Source organism: Microcebus murinus, chromosome 1 (assembly GCF_040939455.1).
Source record: "Microcebus murinus isolate Inina chromosome 1, M.murinus_Inina_mat1.0, whole genome shotgun sequence".
NCBI lineage: Eukaryota > Metazoa > Chordata > Mammalia > Primates > Cheirogaleidae > Microcebus > Microcebus murinus.
Window position 1 is genome coordinate 152,869,256 of NC_134104.1, and position 27,826 is coordinate 152,897,081.

Below are 27,826 nucleotides of genomic sequence, written 5' to 3' on the forward strand. Positions count from 1 at the left end.
TGTGTGATTTGAAATATGTACTTGGATCAAAAGTTCCAAGCTATTAGACTATAATTCAGCCATTGCCTTTTGGTTGTAATATGTATAACATCTTAATCCCGAAACACATACACACACATCCTACAGTAGTAGCAGAGGAGTGAAAATCAGACATAACCTGACAAATCACTTGCTCTGGGTGGTTATGTATATAGTAACATTTTATGATTATACTTTTCTTATAGTCAATTACAAAAAGTACTTCATATTGCTCAGACTTTTTTTTTTTTTTTTGAGACAGAGTTTCACTGTGTTGCTTGGGCCAGAGTGCCATGGCGTCAGCCTAGCTCATAGCAACCTCAAACTCCTGGGCTCAAGCGATCCTTCTGCCTCAGCCTTCCGAGTAGCTGGGACTACAGGTGTGCACCACCACATCTGGCTAAATTTTTTCTACATATATTTTAGTTGTTCGGCTAATTTCTACTTTTAGTAGAGACGGGGTCTCGCTCTTGCCACTGCACCTGGCCTACTCAGACTTTAATGTATGTGTGAATCACGTAGGAACTTTGTATGACTTCAGATTCTGATCTAGCAGGTCTGGGGCAGGGACCAAAAGTCTGCTTTTTTCCTATTCTTTGAGATGGGATCTCACTATGTTGCCAGGCTGGATGGAGTACAGTGGTTATTCATAGACGCGATACCACGATACCACTACTAATCAGCACAGCAGTTTTGACCTACTCCATTTCCAACTTGGGCAGGTTCACCCCTCCTTAGGCAATCTGGTGGTCCCCAGCTCCCGGGAGGTTACCATACTGACACCACACTTAGTGCAGACACCTAATCAGCGTAGTGTACTATAGCCCAGAACTCCCAGGCTCAAGTGATCCTCCCTCCTCAGCCTAAAGACTGCATACCACCACTGTGCCTGGCTGAAAGTCTGCATTTTTAACAGATGATGTGGTGCTGCTGGGTGCTGAGTAAACCTAATTAAGCTCATTGCAAAGTCCCTGACTACCATGGTCAACCCCTCCAGTTCATCTCTCCCACAGAGCTTTCTAACAGGCAAATCTGATCATGTCACTGTTCAAGCCACTTTAAAGGTTTTCTACCACCTACAGAGAATGGAGATCTAATTGCTTATCATGGCATGTAAGGCTGCCCTGTTACTTGGCCTCTACAAGTGGAAAAGGATAAAGATCATTTTAATTCAATCACTAAGCACTTGATTTATATGACCTCTCATTCCAATTACTGTCTTATCAGAGGGAGCTATGAGGAATAAGCTCTTTCTTACCTTCTCTGCTCTAGTATTTACATAGTAAATTACCTCTGCCTCAAATCTTTACAGAAAGGGGCTTGGGGTGGGTTATATTCCTTTGGTGAGGTTTTTTTTTTTTTTGAGACAGAGTCTCGCTTTGTTGCCCAGGCTACAGTGAGTGCCATGGCGTCAGCCTAGCTCACAACAACCTCAAACTCCTGGGCTCAAGCAATCCTACTGCCTCAGCCTCCGAGTAGCTAGGACTACAGGCATGCGCCACCATGCCTGGCTAATTTTTTCTATATATATTAGTTGGCCAATTGATTTATTTCTATTTATAGTAGAGACGGGGTCTCACTCTTGCTCAGGCTGGTTTCGAACTCCTGATCTTGAACAATCCGCCCACCTCGGCCTCCCAGAGTGCTAGGATTACAGGCGTGAGCCACCGTGCCCGGCACTTTGGTGAGATTTTAATATAACCAGTTTAACTTCATTTCACACCCACCAATCTCAAAATAGCTGGGCATTAAACTGCAACATCAAAGTAAGACTTCAGTCAAAAAAAAGCAAAACACATGTGAAAACACACATACACACCCCTCACCATCAAGAAGATGTAGCAAATCTATACAAACTAAGAAGGAAAGTTAAGATATATTAAAAGAAGTTACAAAGGAGTACATAGTACAAAAGTTACTATGATGACCTCACCTCAGGGCCTCTCTTGTTCTCTCTCTTTGCCTTTTGCTATTATTAGTGTCCCACAAAATGCTTTCATGATTGGTCTATGCAAAAACACTTTTCCTATATATACATTTCTCAATTGAGTAAGTAGGTACTATGCATCTGAGTACTGGAAAGTCTAAAAGAGGTCTGTTTTCTCCCTGACTTCATCTGCACCATGACACATGACTGATTATTCAAATATTTTTCATAATCAGGAAAAAAAGAACCCCAAGATCATGTGGCTACTGGCTTTACAGAATGATAAGACACAGACTCCCAAATGATTAGGCAATATACGTGTAAGCCACACTCACCTTCATGGGATTTTCATCATATGTTGGGGTTCCCAGGTCCATCTCAGCTTCATGCTCAAGGCTGGCATCATCTCCTGGGCTTTCCCAAGTAGGGGGATCCCACTGAGTCTGCCTAGAAGGAGGTAAGAACAGTCATCCTGTCATAGCTAGAAAAGAGAAACCTGGCACAGGCACCTCTGCTCATACATACATAAGACATACCCCTGCTCACTGTGTAGCCCACCATATTTCTGTGGACAATGAATAATATGGCAACATTGGCTGGGTGCTGAAGAAAGCAATAAAACCAAACATCTTCTCTGCCTCTCTTGACTCTTAATGTCCTGAAAATAGGACTCAGCAAAGCCTAAAAAGTACATGGAGTAGGTAACTGCCTATGCCACCCCTCTGCAGGTAGAGAGATCAACGGTGACTGTACCTACCATGTACCTAGAGCAAAATAAAATAAATCACAACATCCCTCACAACCCTTTACCATGTGATAAACTGTCCCTTGCTGTAGCAGCATTCTTCTTTGTAGGCTCTACCCCTTTGGTTTAATGACTGACAGCATAGAAAATATGCACAGGTTAAAAACTCATACCCTCTCGCCAAAAATATTCTCAACTAACTGCAAAAAGAATGGCTCAGCTATGTTAGCTCACTGCATGTTTATAGTTGCTGTGAAAACAAGCAGGAAAAGATTTTTTAAAAATTTAGATCTATAGGGTAAAAACTGGAAGTAAAGATATTCATGATTTGGAGACCGAAGTCAGCTATTCAAGGAATACTATGAACAGTGACTTAAAACGTCAAAAGCCTCTAAGGAGGCGGAAATGGTGGCTCATGCCTATAATACTAGTACTCTGGGAAGTCGAGGTGGAGGATCAGTTGAGGTCCAGAGTTCGAGACCAGCCTGAGCAAGTGCAAGACCCCCATCTCTACTAAAAATAGAAAAAAATCAGCCAGGAACGGTGGTGCGTGCCTGTAGTTCCAGCTACTCAGGAAACTGAGGGAGGAAGATCATTTAAGCCCAGGACTTTGAGTTTGCGGTGACCTATAATCACGCCACTGCATTCTAGGTTGGGTGACAAAGCAAGGCTCTGTCTCCAAAAAAACCAAAAGCCTAAAAGGAGCTAGCAACATATCTGGTAAGTCAATCCTGCCACTGTAGTATTCTGCTTTTCTACCACACCAGTTTTTTTTTGTTTTTGTTTTTTTTTGGTAGCGACAGGTTCTGTATGTTAGCCAGACTGGTCTCAAACTCTTGCCCTCAAGCAATCCTCCTGCCTAGGCCTCCCAAAGTACTGGCATTGAGGCTACCACACCAATCTTTAGTCAGCAACATTTAAGGCACTTGATGTAAATCAGTTATACAGATTATTGTGAAAATAGGCTTATCTCTGACCTATGGAACTAATTTAAAAACAACAGGCTCAAAGAATTCTACTGTAATAAAAGAACCACAAGCAACCGTGGTTTTTATTATAGAAACAGAACAACAACAACAACAAAATATATATATAAATGTCTGTTCTTAGGTGTCAGATAAACAAAACCTTGTACAAAGATGGAAAAGGAACACATATAAATAAATACAACCTTTCCTATTTTTGAAAGACTGATAGTATATTAAACAAGTGGTTTCGGTGTTAAAAAACAAAGTTCTGGTTAAATTTGAAGATACTCATTCTTAAAATCACTATGAATTCAGTTAACATATTGAGGGCTCATTTTATAAAGGTATTCTGAATGGGAATAGAGTAGGCTTTCTAAGCATAAAACAAAGAGGGAAAATATTTGACTATATAAAAATTTTAAACTTCTTTATGTCACAAGATATCAAACACTCATAACATTCTTGATAAAGAGATCTAACAATGCAAACAGAAAACGGGTTGATGCCCCAAAGAAGCAACCCATAAAAGATACAAATGGGCCGGGCGCGGTGGCTCACGCCTGTAATCCTAGCACTCTGGGAGGCCGAGGAGGGTGGATTGCTCGAGATCAGGAGTTCAAAACCAGCCTGAGCAAGAGCGGGACCCCGTCTCTACTATAAATAGAAAGAAATTAATTGGACAACTAATATATATAGAAAAAATTAGCCGGGCATGGTGGCGCATGCCTGTAGTCCCAGCTACTCAGGAGGCTTAGGCAGGAGGATTGCTTGAGCCCAGGAGTTTGAGGTTGCTGTGAGCTAGGCTGACGCCATGGCACTCACTCTAGCCTGGGCACCAAAGCGAGACTCTGTCTCAAAATAAAAAAATAAAAAAAATGAAAAGATACAAATGGCCAATAATCTAATGAAGGCATTTCATCTCAATAATAAAAAAGTTGGGGCCAGGCATCGTGATCTCAGCACTTTGAGAGACCACGATGTGATGATCACTTGAGGTCAGGAGTTCAAAACCAGCCCGGACAACTTAGTGAGACCTCATCTCTACAAAAAATTAAAAACTTAGCCAAGTATGGTCTTACATGCCTATAGTTCCAGCTACTCTGGAAGCTGAGGCAGGAGGATTGCATGAGCCCAGGCATTCAATGTTGCAGTGAGCTGTGATCCCATCACTGGACTCTAGCCTGGATCACAGAGTGAAACCTCATCTCTAAAAACAACAACAAAAAAATGATAATAATTTTAAAATAGGAAATGAAGATTATTAGATTTACAAGATTAAAAGAGGTGACATGAGGAAAAAGGCACTTTTATATATTTTTTGTGTGTGTCCAAATAATATTTCTCAATTTAAAATATGCATCTGTTTTGCTCAACAATTCTAAGAATCTACTTGAAAAAATAGTAAGATTAGTGTTCCTGAGGCCATCGAAGGTTACAGTTAGATATAAAATAGTGAAGATTCATCAATCAGAGTGGGTTAAGTAAAATTTGCCATAGCTATACAACAGAGCAGTGGTTGGCAAACTTTTCCTGTAAAGGATCGGATAGTAAATGGTTTTGACCTTGTGGGCCATGTGGTCTCTATCACAATGACTCTGCCATTGTGGTGTGAAAGCAGCCATAGCCAATTGGTAAGCAAGCGAGCGTGGGTGTGTTCCAAGAAAACTTTATCAGCAAAAACAAGTGGCCTATGGGCAGAGTTTGACAGCCCGAAACAAAGTATAAACAAACATTAAAAGTAACATAATTCTGGTGCAGTGGCTCAGGCCTGTAATTCTAGCACTTTGGGAGGCCAAGGCAGGAGGATTGCTTGAGGTCAGGAGTTTGAGACTAGCCTGAACAAGAGTGAGACTCATCTCTACAATAAACAGAAAAATTAGCTGGGCGTGGTGGTGTGAACCTGTAGTGTCAGTTACTAGGAAGGCTGAGGCAGGAGGATTCGCTTGAGCCCAGGAGTTTGAGGTTGCAGTGAGCTATGATGATGTCACTGTACTCTGGCCTGGGTGACAGAGTGAGACTGTCTCAAAAATAAATAAATAAATAAATACAAAAACAAACAACATAGTTCTGTATAAATTAAGTTCTATAAAATCAATTAGTAAATAAATCAGACTACAAAAACATGCATCCTAATAACTTACCTAAGATTATATACTGATGAGTGTACGCCCCTACCCACTCACACATAGAAAGAACATATACACAACATAAAGGTATCTGTCCAAAATAAAATGGTATTTAAAAAAATGTTAAATGAGTCATCTCTAGGTAGTATTTTTAGTACTTATACTTCCTTCACAGTCTTCTTCTACTATATTTGTTTACTACAATAAGCACAAATAATTTTTGTCAGCATAAGCAATTCAGCTATCTTCAATTGGGAACAAAAAGTGCTGTCATTAAAAGAAAATTCTAAGAAAAAGATAAATTAGGGTTTTAATATATAGCAGGCATTGTCAAACCATGGCCCACAGACCAACTCTAGCCCAATGCCTGTTTTCGCAAATAGTTTAATTGGAATATAGACAAGCCCCCTCATGGTATATTGTCTATGATTGCTTATATAACAGTAGCACAGTTGAATAATTAATAACAGAGACTGCTTGGCCAGCAAAGCCTAAAATACTTATTTTCTGGCCTTTTACAGAAAATGTTTGGCCATGACCCCTGATGTATACAAAATGTTAGATTAAGTCACTACCATTTAAAAAAAATCTTTAGTTTTCTTCAAAAGAGTCTTTCAAATTAAAAGTACACCAAAATAGATCCAAAAAGGACCAAAGTCTAATGTCTAAGATGTGATTCTGGAAATCCAGCAGCCCTTTTAAGCACAATTAACAGTCAATGACAAGAAGTCCACAACTGTAAAACTCGCCATACAGTGGCAGCTTCTTTGATCACGTAAAAGCAGACTTGGGGATATCCATACAGCCCCTCTTACCTTGTGATCACGTGGTAGTAATAAATCTTCCCTTCTGGATCTCGGGCCGTCTTCCAGTTGGGAGGTAAGACGATAGTTTTTGGTTTGGGAGGAGAGGGAGGTGGCAGATCCAGGAGATTATTTGTCACAACCATTTCAGGCTACAAAGAACACAAACATGTTTGTGATCACTGACATCTCTTAATCTGGCTGAATAAGACAAAATAACCCACTTAGGCAATACACAAAAATGTACATATACCTACTCTTAAGTTCACCATCACATTAAAAACTAGACTGCAGCAGTTCATCATTTACAGTAGTATTTTTCAACTTTAAAAAACCAACTCTAAGTGGCATACCAGGCCAGGCACGGTGGCTCACGCCTGTAATCCTAGCACTCTGGGAGGCTGAGGCGGGAGGATTGCTTAAGCTCAGGAGTTCGAGACCAGCCTGAGCAAGAGTAAGACTCTGTCTCTACTATACATAGAAAGAAATTAGCCAAACAACTAAAAATAGAAAAAATTAGCTGGGCATGGTGGCATGTGCCTGTAGTCCCAGCTATTTGAGAGGCTGAGGCAGCAGGATCGCTTGAGCCCAGGACTTTGAGATTGCTGTGAACTAGGCTGACGCCATAGCACTCTACCCCAGGCAACACAGTGAAACTCTGTCTCAAAAAAATTAAATAAATAAAAATAAAAAATGGCAAACCAAATTCAGAATATCAATTAGCTGAATGGGCTTTAGATATACCTGAACCTTTAAAAAAATCAAAACCAAAAATATTTGAGAAACTAATATGACAGAATATTAACATTTATCCATTATATTTTTACTTTGTAGACCTGAAACTTCATAATGGTATTTTTTAAATTTTAGTGCCACATTTTAAAAAAACATAAAAACTTCAACTGTTAGGACCTGAATGTATCTGCCAAAAATATACATGTTAAAGACCTAATATTGTGACTGTTATTTGGAGGCAGGGCTTGTAAAGAGGTAATTAGGTTACATGAGGTCATAAGGGTAAGGATCTAATCCAATAGGACTGGTGTCCTTATAAGGAGAGGAAGTTATACCAGAAGACTTGTGCACAGAAAAAGCCACGTGAAGACACAGTGAGACCGTGGCCATCTGCAAACCAGGAAGAGGGGCTTTATCAAAAACCAACCCTGCTAACATCCTGATCTTGGACTTCCAGTCTCTAGAACTGTGAGAAAATTAATTCCTATTGCTTAAGCCATTCAGTCTGTGGTGTTTTGTTATAGCAGCCCTTGCAGATTAAAACAATCACCATAAAAATACATATCCTTGATTGTTCCTTCTATGTAAGTCTACTGATGAAGAATAATTTTTTCAGCTTTACCTTTGCTTGAGCAGAAGAGGAATCTGAGACATCAGGCTCAGATAAAATGTGCTCACTTTTAAGCAAGCACAGGTCTTTGAGCATCTCTGAATCCTGGAGTTTGTACATACCCTTTATCCCTATTTCACCTAGCCAGGGGTTTTTGGCCCAGCCCTAAGTTTTACTTCCTCCATTTCCCTATCCTCTGTCTGGCCTGGAAAGTGACCTATTTTCCCTAAGCTTCTGTGTCACTTAGGAATATTCCAAATCATTCAGCACTTATTAAATTACTAACCTTTCCCCTACGTAGGAACAATTCTTTCCCTCCTCAAATCCTCCAACACTTTTATCTGCACCTTTCACGACACTAAGCTCTGACTACCTTTAGGGTTATTCACTGTGACCCATTCTGTGACGAATTTGAAATGTAGGCTTATAAGAACATGAATGGAATCCTATCCATGTTTGTATTCAAAATGCCTAGAAGAGCCCAACTCATAACACGCACTCCATTGTAAGTACACATTGTCTTATTCTCCAATTGTTTCACATACAGTATTTTTACTACATCTCCACTATCTTATTTGTCTAAAGTCACCATCAATTGCTGGATTATTGCAAGAGCCTTCTCCAGAACTGTCAGTGTTATAAATTGCTGATGTGATTGATCATGTTATTCTCCTGTTTAGAATCTTTCAATTGCTTCTTATGTCAGTCTTATTTTCCATTTTATCCAAAAACAACAATAACACTATAAGATTTCACTATATCCTTTTATATATGTTGTAAAATACCAAAAGCTTCCCTTGGTATTAAAAATACTGTATAAAAATAAAAAACTGTATAACATGTATAGTGAAGTATATCACACAATTCCACACTTCTAGCCCATGGTCTCTAGTACAGCATCATATTCTAATACAGGTTGAGCAGCCTTAATCCAAAAATCCAAAGTGTTTGAGTGCCGACATGACGCTCAAAGGTCACACTCAAAGGAGATACTCATTGAAGCATTTTAGATTTCAGAGTTTCATATTAGGGATGCAAGTTAAGTATAATGTAGATATTCCAAAATCCATAAAAATCTGAAACACTTCTAATCCCAAGCATCTTGGATAAAGTGATACTCAACCTGTACTCAGTAAATACTAATAGTCTAGAAAATCATCAATTCAAAAATTCATAGTGAAGTATAAAAATATATGGTTGGCTAGGCGTGGTAGCTCACACCTGTAATTAGCACTTTGGGAGGCCAAGGCAGGACTATCACTTAAGGCAGGAGTTCTCAACCAGCCTGAGCACCATAGCAAGACCACATCTCTACAAAAAGTAGAAAAATTAGCCAGGCATGGTGGTACATGCCTATAGGTCCAGCTACTCAGGAGGCTGAGACAGGGGAATCACTTGAGCCCAGGAATTTGAGGTTGCAGTGAGCTATGATGGCACCACTGTACTCTAGCCCCTAACCTGGTCAACAGAGCAAGATCTTGTCTCAAAAACAAAATAAAACAAACAAACAAACAAACAAGGTCAGGGTAAATAATAACAAATAAGAATGATCCTAAAAAGTAAAATATGCATCAGTAACCCAATAAACACAACTGTTAATTCCACAAAATTAAAAATTTAGATAGAATGGCTAAGTGTATGCTCTTAGAGTATTCAGGTAAAATTGGTCACTACACAAACTAAAAAACGGAGTAGAAAACAACAAAAATATAACCCAAACCAAACCAAAACACCCCCCAAAAATCTTCTAAAGACAAAGTACACAGGCAATGAGTGTCTAAAACTGAAATATTTCTTACTGGCTGTAAGGACTGAGGCTGTCCTGGTGCAACTATTGTAGTCACTGCTGCAGTTGGCTGTACCACCACTCCTTGTGGGTGAGCTGTGAAAATCTGTTGGCCCTGGATATACTGAAGACTTGGCTGGGCATAGCTCTGAAAGATAAAATGAAGAAATCAATAATTTATACTTCTCTAGTTATTATGAAGCAGTAGGTAATTTCCAAATTGGCACAGTCTTATTAGAAGATACACCCATAAAATGTTTTAACTTTTCATGTATGTATACAAATATATAAAATAATCTTTTGTTTCAAACACCAAAGTTTCTTTTTGAGTAATGTATTTGTGTATCTAAGCATATCTAAACATAGAAAAAGTACAGTAAAAATATAGTGTATGAGATAAAAAATGGTACACCTATATAGGGCATTTAGCATGAATGGAGTTTGTAGGACTAGAAGTTGCTCTAGGTGAGTCAGTGAGTGAACATGAAGGCCTAGGACATTACTGTACACTACTCTAGACTTTATAACACTGTACACTTAGGCTACACTAAATTTATTTTTAAAATTTTTTCTTTCTTCAATAATAAATTAACCTAAGCTTACTGTAGCTTTTTTCCTTTATAAACTTCTGGAATTTTGTTCGACTTTTTGACTCTTTTGTAAAAACACTAAGCTTAAAAAACACAAACATATTGCACAGCTGTATAAAAATATTTTCTTTATATATATCCTTTTTTCTATTATTAAAATTTCTAATTTTTTCACTTTTTAAACTTTTTAGTTTAAAAACTAAGACATGAGGAGGGGATGAAGAGAGGTTGGTTAATGGGTAAAAATATACAGTTTGACAGCAGATATATACACCTAGTTTTTCATAGATCAGTAGAGTGACTATAGTTTACAATAATCTATTATATATTTCAAAATAGCTAGACGAAAATAATTTGAATGTTTCTAGCATAGGGAAAACAAAAATATATAAGACAATGGCTATCCCAATTACACTTTTATTTTTACAAATTATATGGATGTATTAAAATTATCACATGTACCCTGCAAATATGTACATCTATTATGTATAAATAAAAAAATTTTTTAGACTAAGACATAAACATATTAGCTTAGGCTTATACAGGGTCAGGATCATCAAGCCGTCACAAGGCAATAAGAATTTTTCAGCTCCATTATAATCTTATGGGGACGACTGTTGTATATGTGATCCATTGTTGACTGAAACATCATTATATGGCACATGATTGTATGTATGTATCATTATGTACGGGTTTGAGCATTCCTAATCCAAAAATCTGAAATCCTCAATGCTCCAAAATCTATAACTTTCTGAGGGTCCACATGAAGCTCAAAAGAAATGCTCACTGGAACATTTCAGATTTCAGATTAGGGATGTCCAAACAGTAAGTATATATAATATGAATATTCCCAAATTCAAAAATATTTGAAACCCAAAACACTTCTGGTCCCAAGCATTATGGATAAGGGATACTCAACTTATATATATTTTCTAAGCCCTCTATTCATACTATGTGCAAATGACCATATTCTCTTGCCTGGATTATTCAACAGCTTTTTAAGTGGTCTCCCTACTTATGAGCAGGACTCCTACAATCTCTTTGCCGAGAGCAGCCAGAGTGATTCTCTTAAAATGTGTCAGATCAGGCCACTCCATTCTAACTGCTCCAGCGGATTTCCACATTACTCAGACTAACAGCCAAAAATCCTTATAAAGGCCTAACCATTTATTTTTATTTTTATTTTTTTTTTTTTGAGACAGAGTCTCGCTTTGTTATCCAGGCTAGAGTGAGTGCCGTGGCGTCAGCCTAGCTCATAGCAACCTCAAACTCCTGGGCTCAAGCAATCCTCCTGCCTCAGCCTCCCACGTAGCTGGGACTACAGGCATGTGCCACCATGCCCAGCTAATTTTTTATATATATATCAGTTGGCCAATTAATTTCTTTCTATTTATAGTAGAGACGGGGTCTCGCTTCTTGCTCAGGCTGGTTTTGAACTCCTGACCTTGAGCAATCCGCCCGCCTCAGCCTCCCAAGAGCTAGGATTACAGGCGTGAGCCACAGCGCCCGGCTAGGCCTAACCATTTATAAGTAGGACCATCCCAAGGTCCTACTGTAACTTTTCTGACTTCATTTCCTATTACTGTCACTTTCACTTATTTGGACTAGAATGGGTTTCATAATTATAACACATATTTTGAGCAATAAACATTTCATATTCTGATTTTATAAAATAATAAAAAAGCTACCTCAAAATACTATTTTTGCAAAACACCATCACCAAAGCACAACATGTTATTAAGATTTCTACGGTCTACACTGACCAGGAGGCCAAGCATCTCAATCTATAATGGAAAAATAGTAATATTTTGGAGGAAAAAATTCCTTTGGCCCGCAGTGACAATGTATGTTCATGAGAAATTTGTCTGACAAGATCAGACAGTTAAATAAGGGTCATTATACAGACACTTTAAAGTATTTGATTAATGGAATAAAGCTATGGTTCTGAAGACTGAATCCGAATGCTGGCTGGGAGATAAATTCAGAACTGAAATGGAATCATCTAGCTTGATCATTTCCTGTATTCAGGACAATAGGTTCCAGGCAAATTTTATCTGTTTCTAAAATGCAAAAGATATATTTAAAGAAAGACTATTTAACATCATATATATCACAAATGGAAAATAATTCCCAAAGGAACTGGCAAAAAGTGCTGAACATCACCACCACGGCTAAATAATCACCCAAGATAACAACATTTATTTGGAGATACGCTGTTTGAACATTTTTCAAGGTTCTGTAGTTTCTTTCCATATCCAAACTAGCTAACAACCATGCCAATGTCAAAGCCAACAACAATAGCAGTATCTATTTATTTAAAAAAAGAAAAGAAAAGAAAAGAAAAAGAAAGAAAAGACTTTTAGGCTTTTAATAGTAAGTACTAATTAAGTTTATATAAACTAAAAAGTGCCAGGCAAGGTGTCTCACACCTGTAATCCCAGCACTTTGGGAGGCTAAGGCAGGAAGATTAGCTTGAGGCCAGGAGTTCAAGACCAGCCTGAGTAAGACCAAGACCCTGTCTCTACACAAAAAGGAAAAAAACAAGCTTATATAAACCAAAAAGTAGAAATTGGTTTGCTGTCTGCCTGGAATAACACAGAAGATGTATATCCTTGTAAGACGTACATAGATATGATGTGTCTGTAAATCACTCTATTAGCTAAAGAAAAACCTGTATGTGAGTTGAAGGGCTCGTCCATTCAAATGACTTAAAATTGCATAAAAGCTAATTTAAATCCAACTAGTAGGATCTTCAAAACATGATTTCTATTGGGAATTACAAGAGAAATCTAAGAAGGTCCAATATGTTATAGAGGGAAAAACGTAATTGTTCTGTCTCCACTTCTAGAGGGAAAAAACATTATTACTACATCTTAATCACTTTACTTCATAAAGTAAAAAATTATTGCCTAAGCACTCCACTCAAATTCTTGAGATGCGAATTAGTATAACTTTGTGAGAATAAGTTCACGCATTAATGTCACAAGACCAGTATAAATTACATGATATCTGTTAAAATTGAGCTTTTATGTTTAATGTGCAGTTGTGTAAAAAATGAGTCACTTCCTGAGAACACACTTGCTAATAATGTCAAAGATACTGAGTATGTATTAATACATAAGCACACATGCACAAATCTTTATCATGTTACATTTTACTTCATCATCAAAGTTATGATGGCTTGCGACCTCTCAGCAGCCCATGTTGGTACAGTACATACTGGGCTTGAACAACACAGACCTCAAGGCTTCTTCCTGGAAGTCAGATCTCTGGGCCAGACACCAGGTGGATGAACCCAATCAGCCCATTTATGTTAATATTCCCTCAGTACTATTAAAGTTACTAAGTAATACCTGTAATGCACTCTGCTCATTTTATAAATGAGAAAACTAAGACTCAAGAATATAAGTGCCTGTCTCCAGGACACACAGTAAATGATAAGCCAGGACTCAAAACACACACTAACAATATGCTCTATGCTTCTCATTACCCCAAAGCCCAACATCATCTCTGATCAACTAATCTCACAGAGAGGGGAAGGATTATAGTCTGAACCATCCCAGTCCATTTACCTACTACTCAAGCATCCGCAAAGTAGATCAAGGAGACAATAAGGATTCCTTGGTAGGGACAGACTGAAAGACTGGAAGCAAGTTAATTTGTAATGCTTGAGTCTTAAGGCCAATGACTAAACCCAAGAAAAATATTTTTCTCATTGAAAAGGAAAAAATGGGTTATAGTTTATAAGAACAACCATATGACCAGTGAGCTCTCTATTAAGGAGTCTTTAATGGGTATCTTCCATTGCTGTTACTTAGGGTCTAACACCAAGATTAGGGACATATTTCAGGAACAGAAACAAATCATTCTTATTGTATCCCTGATATACATTTTCAGGGAAAAACTCAAAAATAATGGTCCAATAAATAATATGGTAAGACATAGCAAGACAAGTTAGGATCTAAGTAATTTGTTTAAAATCCCCAAAACATTGTACAGGATGCAGAATTAAGCACACATTAAGAAAATTTATACTCAATGACCAATAATGCCCATTTTCCTACTAGTCTTATGTAGCTTATAATATTCATGTAAGCCAACCATCAAACAAACAAAAAACCAAGTATAAGAATGCTCAATAGGCCGGGCGCGGTGGCTCACGCTTGTAATCCTAGCACTCTGGGAGGCCGAGGCGGGCGGATTGCTCAAGGTCAGGAGTTCAAAACCAGCCTGAGCGAGACCCCGTCTCTACTATAAAAATATAAAGAAATTAATTGGCCAACTAATACATATATATATAAAAAATCAGCCAGGCATGGTGGCTCGTGCCTGTAGTCCCAGCGACTCGGGAGGCTGAGGCAGAAGGATTGCTTGAGCCCAGGAGTTTGAGGTTGCTGTGAGCTGGGCAGACGCCACGGCACTCACTCTAGCCTAGGCAAGAAAGCGAGAAAGCGAGACTCTGTCTCAAATTAAAAAAAAAAAAAAAAAAAAAAAAGAATGCTCAATAGAGGCTGGGCATGGTGGCTCACACCTGTAATCCTAGCACTTTGGGAGGCCAAGATGGGTGGATCGTTTGAACTAGGGAGTTTGAGACCAGCCTGAGCAAGAGCGAGACCCTGTCTCTACTAAAAGTAGAAAGAATTACTTGGACAGCTAAAAATATTTAGAAAAAATTAGCTGGGCATGGTGGTGCATGCCTGTAGTCCAAGCTACTCGGGACACTGAGGCAGAAAGATTGCTTGAGACCAGGAGTCTGAGGTTACTGTGAGCTAGGCTGATGCCATGGCACTCCAGCCCAGGCAACAGAGTGAGACTCTGTCTCAAAAAAAAAAAAAAAAAAAGGATGTTCAATGGAATGCTATTTATAAGTATAAAAAAGAACTTTACATTTAAATGACTACCCCTAAGAAAATGGGTACATAATGATTTCATAAACACATGGCATATTATAGGCATTAAAAACATTTATGTGTGTGTATGTATATACAAACACAGATAAAAATATATAATTTGAAAAATTAGTTAATATCCATAAGATGTTGAGTCCAAATCTCCCTCTCACACTGCAAGACCCTATTGCAGCAGTCCCTATATACTATCACCTTGCCATCCCTTGAATAAAGCCTGCCTTACTATCTTAAAAAATATCATGTTAAGTAGGAAAACATGGGATAAAAACTTCAAGGCTTCAAAACAAACATAAAATACATAAAACATGATTTAAAAGATGAGCAAAAAATGATAGTTAATACAGTTAGGGTTTCAAGCAGAAATTAATACAGGACACTCTGTCATGGCCATTTTAACACAATTTTTTGATACAACTTCATCACGAAGATACTAACAGATGTAAAAATTACCATTTAATACTAAGTAATGTGTGCAGGAAACATTGCTAAGTCTTCAATATCTGGAATAATTCACCTTTATGGGATAACAGTGTATGATTGGAAGGATATAAGAATGTGGTGATGATGATACTTTTAACAGTTTTTTAAAGCCTAAAATATACATCTTTGTATTTATTGAGGGGGGGAAAAAGGAAATGTGATTTTAAAAAATACAGAAATACACTTCAAAATTATTTAGGGTATAAAACATAATATAAAAGCTAGGTCTAAAGAAAGAAAAGGAAAAGCTATCTCCTAACTCAATTACCATAACAAAGGGTTCTCCCTTGGCAGGAATACAGAAGAAAAAACTGTATATAATTCACTACTTATAAGCAAAATGGAGAGGAATAATCCAAAAAATACTTATGTTAACACCAAATTATTTTCAAGGTATAACGTGGTAGCCACACCTCCACGATGGCCCCTAGTGATCACTGTCTCCTGGTATTCACACCCTTGGTATAGTCTTTCCTCCCTCCCAGTGTGACCAATAGAATATAGCAGAAACGGTTATATAATTTGTAAGATTATAAAAGACATTGCGGCTTCTGTGTTGGTGTCTCTGTCATCTTCCCCAGTCCCCCATTCATCTGCTTTGGGGAAAGCAGCTGGCATGCTATGAACAGCCCTATTGAGAGGCCTCTGTGGCAAGGAATTGAGGCCTAATAATAATCATGCAATGGAGCTAAAAAGTGAATCTCCATTCCCAGTTAAGCCTTCAGATGACCACAGCCATGGCTAACAACTTGACTGTAATTTCATGGAAGATACTGAGCCAGAACCATCTGGCTAAGCTGCTTCTAAATATCTGAAAACAGGCCGGCACATCTGTAATCTCAGCTCTCTGGGAGCCTGAGGCAGGCGGATTGCTCATGGTCAGAAGTTCGAAACCAGCCTGAGCAAGAGCGAGACCCCGTCTCTACTATAAATAGAAAGAAATTAATTGGACAACTAATATGTATAGAAAAAAAATTAGCCGGGCATGGTGGCGGACGCCTGTAGCCCCAGCTACTTGGGAGGCTGAGGCAGTAGGATTGCTTGAGCCCAGGAGTTTGAGGTTGCTGTGAGCTAGGCTGACGCCATGGCACTCACTCTAGCCTGGGCAATGAAGCGAGACTCTGTCTCAAATAAATAAATAAATATCTGAAAAACAGTGAGATGATAATTACTGATTGTCTTAAACTGCTAAGTTTTGGGGCAATATTTTACACAACAGACAGCTAATACATATGCTACTGAGCAATATATACAAGTGATCAATGGCAGGATTTCCTCCCTTACATCAGATTTAACTAACATCCTATGAACAGATTTGTAAGAAATGAGAAGTTTCAGAATTAGTTACCTGCACAATTGGTGGAGTTGTCTGTGAGTAGGGTGATGTCACACCATAGACAGTTGAACATGTCTGTCCTTGATAATATATGGTCGCTTGAGACTGTGCAGGAGAGTATTGCTGCTGTACACTGACAGACTGTTGGCTTGAATCCCAAACATTATAATTCTGTCCCTGAACTGGGCCTGAGGCTGGGACTGGCAAGACAGCAACACTGGAGTCTTGGTGTACCACACCATCACTCTGGGCCACATACTGTGAACTGGAAACTTCCACAGGGGCTGCCACATGTGGCACCACTGGCACTGGTGGAGGGGCAGAAAGGGGTTCTGTAGAATGTCCCACCAAGGGCTGAGCATGATCGTAAGGAGCAGGTGAACACACAGGGTCCATGCTGGGTGTGGGCAGGAGCACCTTTCCAGCATTAGGGTTGCTGGGATCCACATAAGCCTGCATGGGATAACCTGGTGGGTAGCCAGCAAAGGGGTGATGAGGGGCATTATAGCCAAGAGAGTCATAGGGCAGTGGTGACGTCATTCCAAGGTTCTGCATCTGCTGCTGTTGTTTCTGAGCCTCCCGCTGAGCCACCTCTTGCTCAAACAACTTTCGGCGCTCCTCTGTAGAAAGTTTATTGCGGTCTTTAATTCGTACTTTCTTTTTAGAAGTTGGTGTATCATATCTAGAAAGAAAACAGTAATAGGACCATAAAAAGTTTCTCCCTAAATCATAGATGTAATCAAAGCACTAATAAATGTTATGTCACGTATTAATAAACTAACCACACCAACCTCAATCTGGCATTGCTTAAAAATCATACTCAATATTACTTAAGCAGTCTTACAGATGGAACAGAATCCCAAGGAAATTGATACTTAGATGAAAATAACTTCATCTCTATTCTCACATTCTAGAACATCAAATACAGATAAATATAGCACCTTATTCTTTATTGTTAGGGACATTTCTATAACCACAAATTCTGAAATTAAAACAAAAACCAAAATAAATGGCATGAACCAAAAAATAATCCAGTACTCAATCAGATTCAGTGCCCCTAAGGTCCACAGTACAGTGAAAATCGGAAGAGAATTAGCTGGAAGATAATCTTCAACTTCAAAAAGTTCAATGAATTCCATCCAGGTTAAAAAGGGGGGGCGGCTAGAAATCCCCATAAAAACATACAGGAGAACGCCAAATACAAAGAGAACACACCTTAAAAGCAGACCGGGAGAAAAGCCAGATTACTTAAAGAATGACAATTAGACCAACAAGTTTCACAAACACAAGAAGACTTAAGCATAATAGCGTCAAAGTGTTAAGAGAAACTGTTAACTCAGCAAAACTTCCTTTCTAAAATGAAGATGACTAGGCCGGGCGCGGGTCACGCCTGTAATCCTAGCACTCTGGGAGGCCGAGGCGGGTGGATAGCTCGAGGTCAGGAGTCAAAACCAGCCTGAGCAAGAGCGAGACCCCATCTCTGCTATAAATAGAAAGAAATTAATTGGTCAACTAAAAAAAATATATATATATATATATACATATACATACATATACATATATATATATATATAAAATGAGCCGGGCATGGTGGCACATGCCTGTAGTCCCAGCTACTCAGGAGGCTGAGGCAGGAGGATCGCTTGAGCCCAGGAGTTTGAGGTTGCTGTGAGCTAGGCTGACGTCATGGCACTCACTCTAGCCTGGGCAACAAAGTGAGACTCTGTCTCAAAAAACAAAAAAACCAACCTGAGTGAGATGCTGTCTCTACTAAAAATAGAAAGAAATTAATTGGACAACTAAAAATATATATACAAAAAATTAGCCGGGCATGGTGGCGCATGCCTGTAGTCCCAGCTACTCAGGAGGCTGAGGCAGGAGGATCGCTTGAGCCCAGGAGTGTGAGGTTGCTGTGAGCTAGGCTGACGCCACGGCACTCACTCTAGCCTGGGCAACAAAGCGAGACTCTGTCTCAAAAAAATAAAATAAATAAATAAATAAAATGAAGATGACTGTTCACGTAATACTTACAGATAGTAGTAATATTCACAATAGTCAAAATGTGGAAATAATCCAAATGTCTATGAACTTGTAAATTTATAAAGTATGGTACATCAATAGAATAGTTCTCAGCAACTAAAAAACTACTGAGACATATAGTACCACAGATTAATATAAAATGATGTATAAGTGAAAGAAGGCAGATGCAAATGTTATATACTATTAATATATAATACCACATAAAAGACATTCTGGAAAAGATAAAAGTAGAGGCTCAGAAAGCAGATCAGGGGATTCAAGGAACCAGGGATATTGCAGGAACTGGCCACAAAGAGGCAAAAGGGAAATTTTAGGTGATGGAAGTATTCTGAATCATGAATGTGGTAGTGGTTACAAAACTACGCATTTGACTAAACTCACTGAATTATACATAAAAGCTGGTTTTTAGCCATGTGTGGTGGCTCATGCCTGTAAATCCTAGTACTCTGGGAAGCCGAGATGGGAGAATTGCTTGAGGCCAGGACTTTGAGATCAGCGAGAGCAAGAACGAGACCCTGTCTCTACTAAAAATAGAAAAATTAGCCCAGTGTTGTGCTGCACACCAATAGTCCCAGCTCCTCGGGAGGCTGAGGCAGCAGGATTGCTTGAGCCCAGGAGTTTGAGCTCTGAAGATGCCACTGCACTCTTGCTCAGGTGACAGAATGAGACACTGTCTAAAAATTAATTTAAAAAAAAACAAATAGAAACTAAAATGAGAGTGAGCAAGTAATACAAACAAGTAAACCTTTTAGACAAAAATTTAAACATTATGAGCAGAAATTCACTAAAGAAACCTTTTAAAGGAAGGTCTGAGATAAGAACAAAGAAACTAGTAAAGTTGGATAAACATAATTGAACTGAATAAACTAGTTTATGTAAATATATATATATATAAATTAACTGATGCAGGCAAGAAGGAATTACAATACTCAACAATAGCATATAAACTGGGAAGACTAAATGATCAAAGTGCCTACAGTGCTTCTGTTGTTCAAGATATTAATTTCAGACTTTATTAAACTGATCGAAACAACCAGTAAAAGGACTATCACAATGTATTAAAAAAAAATTATAAAATATTTATCAGACATAGGAAAGTTCAAAGAAAATGGAAGGAAAACAGATATACCAGCATACTTCCATTAATATCATACAAAAGAGAATTTAAGACAGACTATAAAAAAACCTCAATAAAATCCTAAGAACTGGTATTATACAAGCCAATTATTATCAATTAAGTTGGAAATGTCACAAAAAGAAATTTAAATGCACACTGGAAATCACAATGAAAATTTAAAAAATATTTAGAACCAGATTATAATAAACCTGCATTATCAAAAGCATAGTTCAAATGATACTTATGTAGAAATTATATAATTAAGCACTTTTATTAGAAGAGAAAACATGGCCAGGTGCGGTGGCTCATGCCTGTAATCCTAGCACTCTGGGAGGCCGAGGTGGGCAGATTGCTCAAGATCAGCAGTTTGAAACCAGCCTGAGGAAGAGTGAGACCCCGTCTCTACCATAAATGGAAATAAATCAATTGGCCAACTAATATATATAGAAAAAATTAGCCAGGCATGTTGGTGCATGCCTGTAGTCTCAGCTACTCGGGAGGCTGAGGCAGCAGGATTGCTTGAGCCCAGGATTTTGAGGTTGCTGTGAGCTAGGCTAATGCCACAGCACTCACTCTAGCCTGGGCAATAAAGCAAGGCTCTGTCTCAAAAAAAAAAAAAAAAAAAAAGAAGAGAAAACATGCTAAAAAATAATGAACTAAGAATACCAATTATTTAAATTAAATTACAGGGAAAAAGATGAATCCATATGATATAAACGGGTGACAAGGATTAAAAACAAAAAAAATAAAAAATTCCATGTAAATTATTGAAATTAATAAATTTTGTATCATCTCCAAACATTTAACCTACAAAAGCCAACTGCATATCTAAACACCAGCAACAAACCAAAAATGTTAACAAAAAACTAAGGTTCCTAGAAATGAACATGCCAAAGATGTCTTTCCAGAAAAAACTATAAACTTAATGAGATTAAAGAAAAACATTATCTTTATTAAAATATTTTCTAAAAGACCTAACTAGACAGACATAGGAATACTCAAAATTATAACAATGTTAAGTCTCCACAGAATCATCTCTTGGGGGAGAGGAGGGCAAGCAGATTCTAAGAACAAAAGTCTGAGAAAGGCCAAGACATCCCAGAAGAAAACCAAGAAGGATTAGAGATTTGCCTTACTTGCTATCAAGATTGAATACATGCCAGGCGCGGTGGCTCACGCCTGTAATCCTGGCACTTTGGGAGGCTGAGGTGGGTGGATTGTTTGAGCTCAGGAGTTCGAGACCAGCCTGAGCAAGAGTGAGACCCCGTCTCTACTAAAAATAGAAAGAAATTACTTGGACAACTAAAAATATAGAGAGAAAATTATCTGGGCATAGTGGGGCATGCCTGTAGTCCCAGCTACTCAGTACACTGAGGCAGGAGGACTGCTTGAGCTCAGGAGTTCAAGGTTGCTGTGAGGTAGGCTGGTGCCATGGGCAACAAAGTGAGATGATGCCTCAAAAAAAAAACAAAAAAGATTTAATACAAATTACATTCATTATGAGCCCAGAAACAGATTTTTCCCATATACGACAATTTGCTGGAAAGGGACGGCACTGCAGAGTGGTCGAGAAGGGGCTTTCAAGTAAATGGTGTTGGAACAATTGGCTATTCATTTAGAAAAACATGAAACTTGATCACCACCTTATAAATGTACAAAAGTTAATTCCAAATAAAGATTTAATTCTCTTAAAACACAAAAGAATACCATCATCTCAAGGATAGGGAAGGATTTCTTAAAACAATAAATACAAACCATACAGAAAACATATAATATATATGATACAATGAATTATACCATAATCAATAAATTTTGTGTATCAAAACACATAAACAAAATCAAAATACAAGCCATAAACTGGGAAAAAAATATTTGTAAAAAGTACCGCTAAAACAGAATTATAGGCTGGGCATAGTGGCTCATGCCTATAATCCTAGCACTCGGGGAGGGCGAGGCGGGTGGATCGCTCAAGGTCAGGAGTTTGAAACCAGCCTGAGCAAGAGCGAGACCTTGTCTCTACTAAAGAAACAGAAAGAAATTAATTGGCCAACTAAAATATATAGAAAAAATTAGCAGGGCACAGTGGCCACATGCCTGTAGTCCCAGCTACTTGGGAGGCTGAGGCAGAAGGATTGCTTGAGCCCAGAAACTGAGGTTGCTGTGAGCTAGGCTGATACTACGGCACTCTAGCCTGGGCAACAGAGAATCCCACCCCCCCAAAAAAAACAGAATTATATTTTGTGTATAAAGAACTTCTGAAACTCAAAAAGATAAGTAATTCAAGAAGAGCAATACATATAAAAACACACTCCACAGAAGACAAAACAGAAATGGCCAATAAAAACATGACAAGTTGTTCGATCTATTTGGTAATTAGAGCAATGTAAATTAAAATCACAATAAGTTACCATTACACACGCAGACAGAGTAACGTTTAAAATTCTGGCAGCTGCTATTTCTCTCCATTTTTTTTTAAAGAGAGGGGTCTTGCTATGCTGCTGGACTTGAACTCCTGGGCTCAAGCGATGCTCCCACCTAAGCATCACGAGTGCATGCCACCGCACCTGGGTATATCTCAATTTTTTTTTTTTTTTTTTTTTTTTTTTTTTTGAGACAGAGTCTCGCTTTGTTGCCCAGGCTAGAGTGAGTGCCGTGGCGTCAGCCTAGCTCACAGCAACCTCAAACTCCTGGGCTCCAGTGATCCTTCTGCCTCAGCCTCCCAGGTAGCTGGGACTACAGGCATGCGCCACCATGCCCGGCTAATTTTTTATATATATATCAGTTGGCCAATTAATTTCTTTCTATTTATAGTAGAGACGGGGTCTCGCTCTTGCTCAGGCTGGTTTTGAACTCCTGACCTTGAGCAATCCGCCCGCCTCGGCCTCCCAAGAGCTAGGATTACAGGCGTGAGCCACAGCGCCCGGCCATCAATTTTTTAAAAAGCAAATTTAATTTAAAAAAGAACTTCTCTGAGCTGGCTGTGGTGGCTCATGCCTGTAATCCTAGCACTCTGGAAGGCCAAAGCAAGAGGATTGCTTGAACTCAGGAATTCAAAGCCAGCCTGAGCAACAGCAAGACACCATCTCTACAAAAAATAGAAAAAATTAGCTAGGCATGGTGGCATGTGCTTGTGGTGCCAGCTACTCACGAGGCTAAGGCAGGAGTATCCCTTGAGCCCAGAAGTTTGAGGTTGCAGTGAGCTATGATCATTCCACTGCACTCTATCTCCCAGGCAATAAACAGAGACTCTGTCTCAAAAAAAAAAAAAAAAAAAAAAAAGTACTTCTTTGGGATAAATATTTTGTAGTCCCAGTGGATAGATGATTTTGTGGTTTGTTTTTCTACCAGTAAGACAAGAGAGTTTCTTACTCAGATTTTTTAAAATCAGCATTTTGATTTAAGTATGGCACAAGATTCAACATAAGATGGGATTAGTGGCTCACGCCTGTCATGACAGCACTTTGAGAGGCTAAGATGGGAGAATCTTTGAGGACAGGAGCTCGAGACCAGCCTGGGCAACACAGTAAGAACTCATCTCCACAAAAAATTTAAAAACAAGTTGATGTGGTGGTACACACATGTAGTTCCAGCTACTCAAGGAGGCTGAGGTGAGAGGATTGCTTGAGCCCAGGAGTTAGACATTGCACTGAGCTATGATCATACCACTGCATTCTACAAGCCTGGGCCACAGAATGAGACCATGTCTCTTAAAAAAAAAAAAAAAAAAGACTCACTAGAAAACGAAGTTCTGACTTTTAAAGAACTATCATTATCTTTGAAAAGGTATCTCCCAACAAACCCCCACTGTTCTTCAAAAAATAGGTCTTTAATTCCTCAAATAGCATTTAAATGTTATCAAATAGAAACCATTCAAGTACTAACAAATCTAATAATCTTCACAACTATTATTATTGTCAAAACAGAATCTGTCTTAAGATTTATCAGTAAAGTTTTATACTCATTCATCATGAGAAAATACTAATTATAAAAGCCCTTGATGTCCAAAATCAGAAGTATGAGACTTGAGTACTTTTTCACTTGCTCAAAAAGAAAGTAACTCACACAGGCTACTTACCTGTCATCTGGCCTTTTTGTTCCCCGCTCATAGGCCGAAGGGGGTGGTGAGAGGGAGCCCCTTCGTTTCCTTTTCTCTTTATTTTGAGTTTGCTTGTCTGGGTCTCTCTCTCTTGACCTGTTAGGAGTCTTTGGGGCAGCTGTTTGATCTCTGAAGCCAACAGCATCCCTTCCTCGTTCAGTTACTAAGGGAAAAGGTTTTTTTAAAAGTTTACTTGGTAGACTATTCTCTCTCCTGCTAGTACATCAACTGTAAAATAAAACTTCTACCCAAAAAATGGATCTATGGACTCTTCCTTCATCTGCCCAGTCCTGAATTTAAATGAGATACAAGCTCTTGTGTGTATGTTCACCATTTACTAAATGTCTCTTCTCTGAAATGCCCTTTTCTTCTCTTTCCCACCAAGACTCAGCCCAAGCCTTTAACATTTTTAATAAAATCTATGAGCAAATGCATGCAAGATATTCCCATTAACTTTAGCAAGAGAGTTTGTCAGCTCAAAACATAAAAGCCTTCAACTGCACCTGCAAAATCTCTATATTTCTAATAAGAAGATTAGGCAACTTTTTATGAACTATAGTGGTCCCTTGGTCTAAATGGGGGATTGGTTCCAGGAGAACCCCCAACATATCGAAATCTATGCAAACAAGTCCTGCAGTCAGCTCTCTAGAACCCACTTATTGAAAAAGTTGGCCCTCCTTATACATAGGTTTCATATTCCATAACACTGTATTTTCAGTATGCCTTTGGTTGAAAAAAAATCCACAGTGTAAGTGGAATCGTGTACTTGAAATCATGTTGATGAGTCAACAGCAGATCGGGCGAGGTGGCTCATGCCTGTAATCCTAGCACTATGGGAGGCTCAGGTGGAGGACAGCTTGAGGTCAGGAGGTCAAGACCAGTCTGAGCAAGAGCGAGACCCCATCTCTACTAAAAATAGAAAAAAATTAGCCAGTCAACTAAAAATAGAAACAAAATAATTAGCCAGGCATGGTGGCTCTTGCCTGTAGTCCTAGCTACTCAAGAGGCTGAGGCAGGAGGATGGCTTGAGCCCAGGAGTTCAAGGTTGCTGTGAGCTAGGCTGACACCATGGCACTCACTCTAGCCCGGACAACAAAGCGAGACTCTGTCTCAAAAAAAAAAAAAAAAAAAGAAGAGAAAAATAGCACAACTAAAAATGAAAAGTATTTTTTTATACAGGTAATCACTTAGAAAGTTATCAAAGCCAGAGAGCTATATATTCACAAATAGAATGCCAGCTTCATATTCAAAGATGGCACTACTAACCTTCCTCATTTAGTATCTCTCTTTACCTAGAATGGTTCTTAATCTGTCTACACTTAACCAATTCCATTGCCATTGCTCCCAAAAGCTGACCTAAATGCTACTTCTCACTGATCACAGCTCCTAGTTTCTCATCTTCATAAGAAGTCTAAATTTTACCACTCAACATTTCAATACAAATTGACTGGCATAATATGCTGTTGCTTTGTGTACATTAGTATTGCTCTATCCTGAGGAAAGAATTTCTTATATAATCTCTCTCATAGTATGAAGCAGATTCTCAATAAATATTCATCTGTTTTTCTTTTTCTTACCTCAGAAAAATGTGGTATTAGTTCTTTTACCCACCCTCAGCAGGGTTAGGTTTACACAAGCCATTCTTAGTCGTCTTTTGATTGGCCAAAACCCCCATGTATTTGCAAAACAGTTATTAATCTACAGCCATGCATTTAGCATTGTGAGAAGCTACCAGAACTCATTTGTACCATTTGCTGGTAGAAAATTCTGTACAATAAAACTGTTCCAGCTCACAAGGTAACTAGCACTACATCCTTCTGTAAGGTATCATTATCCAGTTTCATCTATATCTTCTCATGACTAATCTGTTTCCTCCTATAAATCCAGGTTTCTTGCCCTGGTGTGAACTTCCTTAAAATGTGGCTATTTCTTCACTATACCCTGGTAAAACAAAAAAGGAATCATACCAACAGATCATATTCAGACTCTGTATTTTAGAATATGTGAGGCAGAAAAGACAGTCCATTTATTTAGGCTCATTTCCTAATATAAAATGAGGGTAAAGTTAGACTACATATTTCCTGAAGTATCTCAAAAATCCTGTGGAATTTTAGGGATTCTAAGCTTTGTTTGATACTTAGAGGTAAAAAGCAGGTTTGAATTATGAACATTTCCTTATTCTAAAAACCTGAGACTGAGATGGAGGACTCCACATTCAGGAGAGACTAAGGCTGGCACACAAAATGCTATTCCCTGAAAAGATTACAGTCGTTTATTATAGATCATCCTCTGCATCTCCTGGGCTAAACCAGACTCTAGATACCTGCAAAATATTGGGGAGAAATCCTCATAGGTATTTATACTTTCTTTGCCTATGTTGCTAATGGTTTCAACTCAGTGATTTCAGAGAACGAGTGTCTGACAATCAACTTCATAGTGGAGCCACTAGTTTTGCCAACCAATACTGCCTAACCCTGCCTTCTTTCGTAAACAGCTCTTTACAGTCCTAAGTAGAATGCGTGGCTAAGAAGAAACTAAACCAGTGGAATTAAAAATATCCAAAAGATACAACAATAGTGCAAACGATATCTTACAGGTCTTTAACAATAACACTATTTAAGATTATATTAAAAGCCATGCACATGAAAAATAAAAAACCAAAAAAATAAAAAAGTCACACTAGCTCTATCACTCTACTTACACTGGGCTAGTGCTGAAAGGTCTCATGAAATCACTGCCAATATAATTACTCCCATTTTTACTCCCTAAAGTTTACTGAAAACATACCTAAGTGGTAAAGTCCAGAAGCAAGACTACCACGTTATCCCCGTTATCTGTTCTGTAACACTGACTCTTAACTTTTTCAGGGGTCGTTGACGTCCTAAGAACCCGATGAAAGTTTCAAACTTTCATCAGGAAAGTAAATATGGTAGACCCTTGAACAACACAGGCTTGAACTATGCAGGTCCACTTATATGCAGATGTTTTTCCATCTCTGCCACCCCTAAGACAGCAAAACCAATCCCTCCTCTTTCTCAGTCCACTCAACATGAAGATGAAGACCCTTATCTCCACTTAATGAACAGTAAATATATTTCCTCTTCCTTATGGATTTTCTCATTAACATTTTCTTTTCTCTAGCTTACTTTCTTATAAGAATACAGTATATATAATACATATAACACACAAAATATGTGTCAATCAACCTTGCTAATGTTATCAGCAAGGCTTTCAGAGAGTCAAAAGTTATATGTAGATTTTTGACTGTACAGGGAGTTGGGGCCTATAATTCCTGTGTTGTTCAGGGTTGACTGTATATACATAGGAGTTTGCATATAAACATTTAGAGGTAAAGACAGACATCCAGGAGTATAGGTTTAAGAATGCCTGCTCTACAGGAACAAATAGAAGAAAGGCTACTAAACTATGACTTCAAGGAAAGTAAAAACATAGGCAGTATAAGAGATATTTCTTTTGGCAAAGCAGCATTAAGAAAGAATAAAAGTACAAGTTTCCAAACTTTTACGCCAAATACTTCA

The 27,826-nt window shown here is 38.4% G+C and overlaps 1 protein-coding gene across 2 annotated transcripts in view; it reads right to left on the bottom strand.

Moving 5' to 3' along the window:
* The window catches only part of SETD2 (SET domain containing 2, histone lysine methyltransferase), a 133,699-nt gene that overhangs the window by 17,600 nt on the left and 88,273 nt on the right, over positions 1-27,826 (bottom strand). Inside the window, exons 14-18 of one of the 2 annotated variants that reach the window (XM_012771078.3) lie at positions 24,267-24,450; positions 17,047-17,716; positions 9,732-9,866; positions 6,600-6,739; positions 2,281-2,392 (exon numbers count right to left, since the gene is read on the bottom strand). In XM_012771078.3, the coding sequence (XP_012626532.3) occupies positions 2,281-2,392; positions 6,600-6,739; positions 9,732-9,866; positions 17,047-17,716; positions 24,267-24,450 (1,241 nt within the window). Of the gene's footprint in view, positions 1-2,280; positions 2,393-6,599; positions 6,740-9,731; positions 9,867-17,046; positions 17,717-24,266; positions 24,451-27,826 lie in introns of those variants that run through there. The other variant, XR_001155723.3, reaches the window with a different exon arrangement.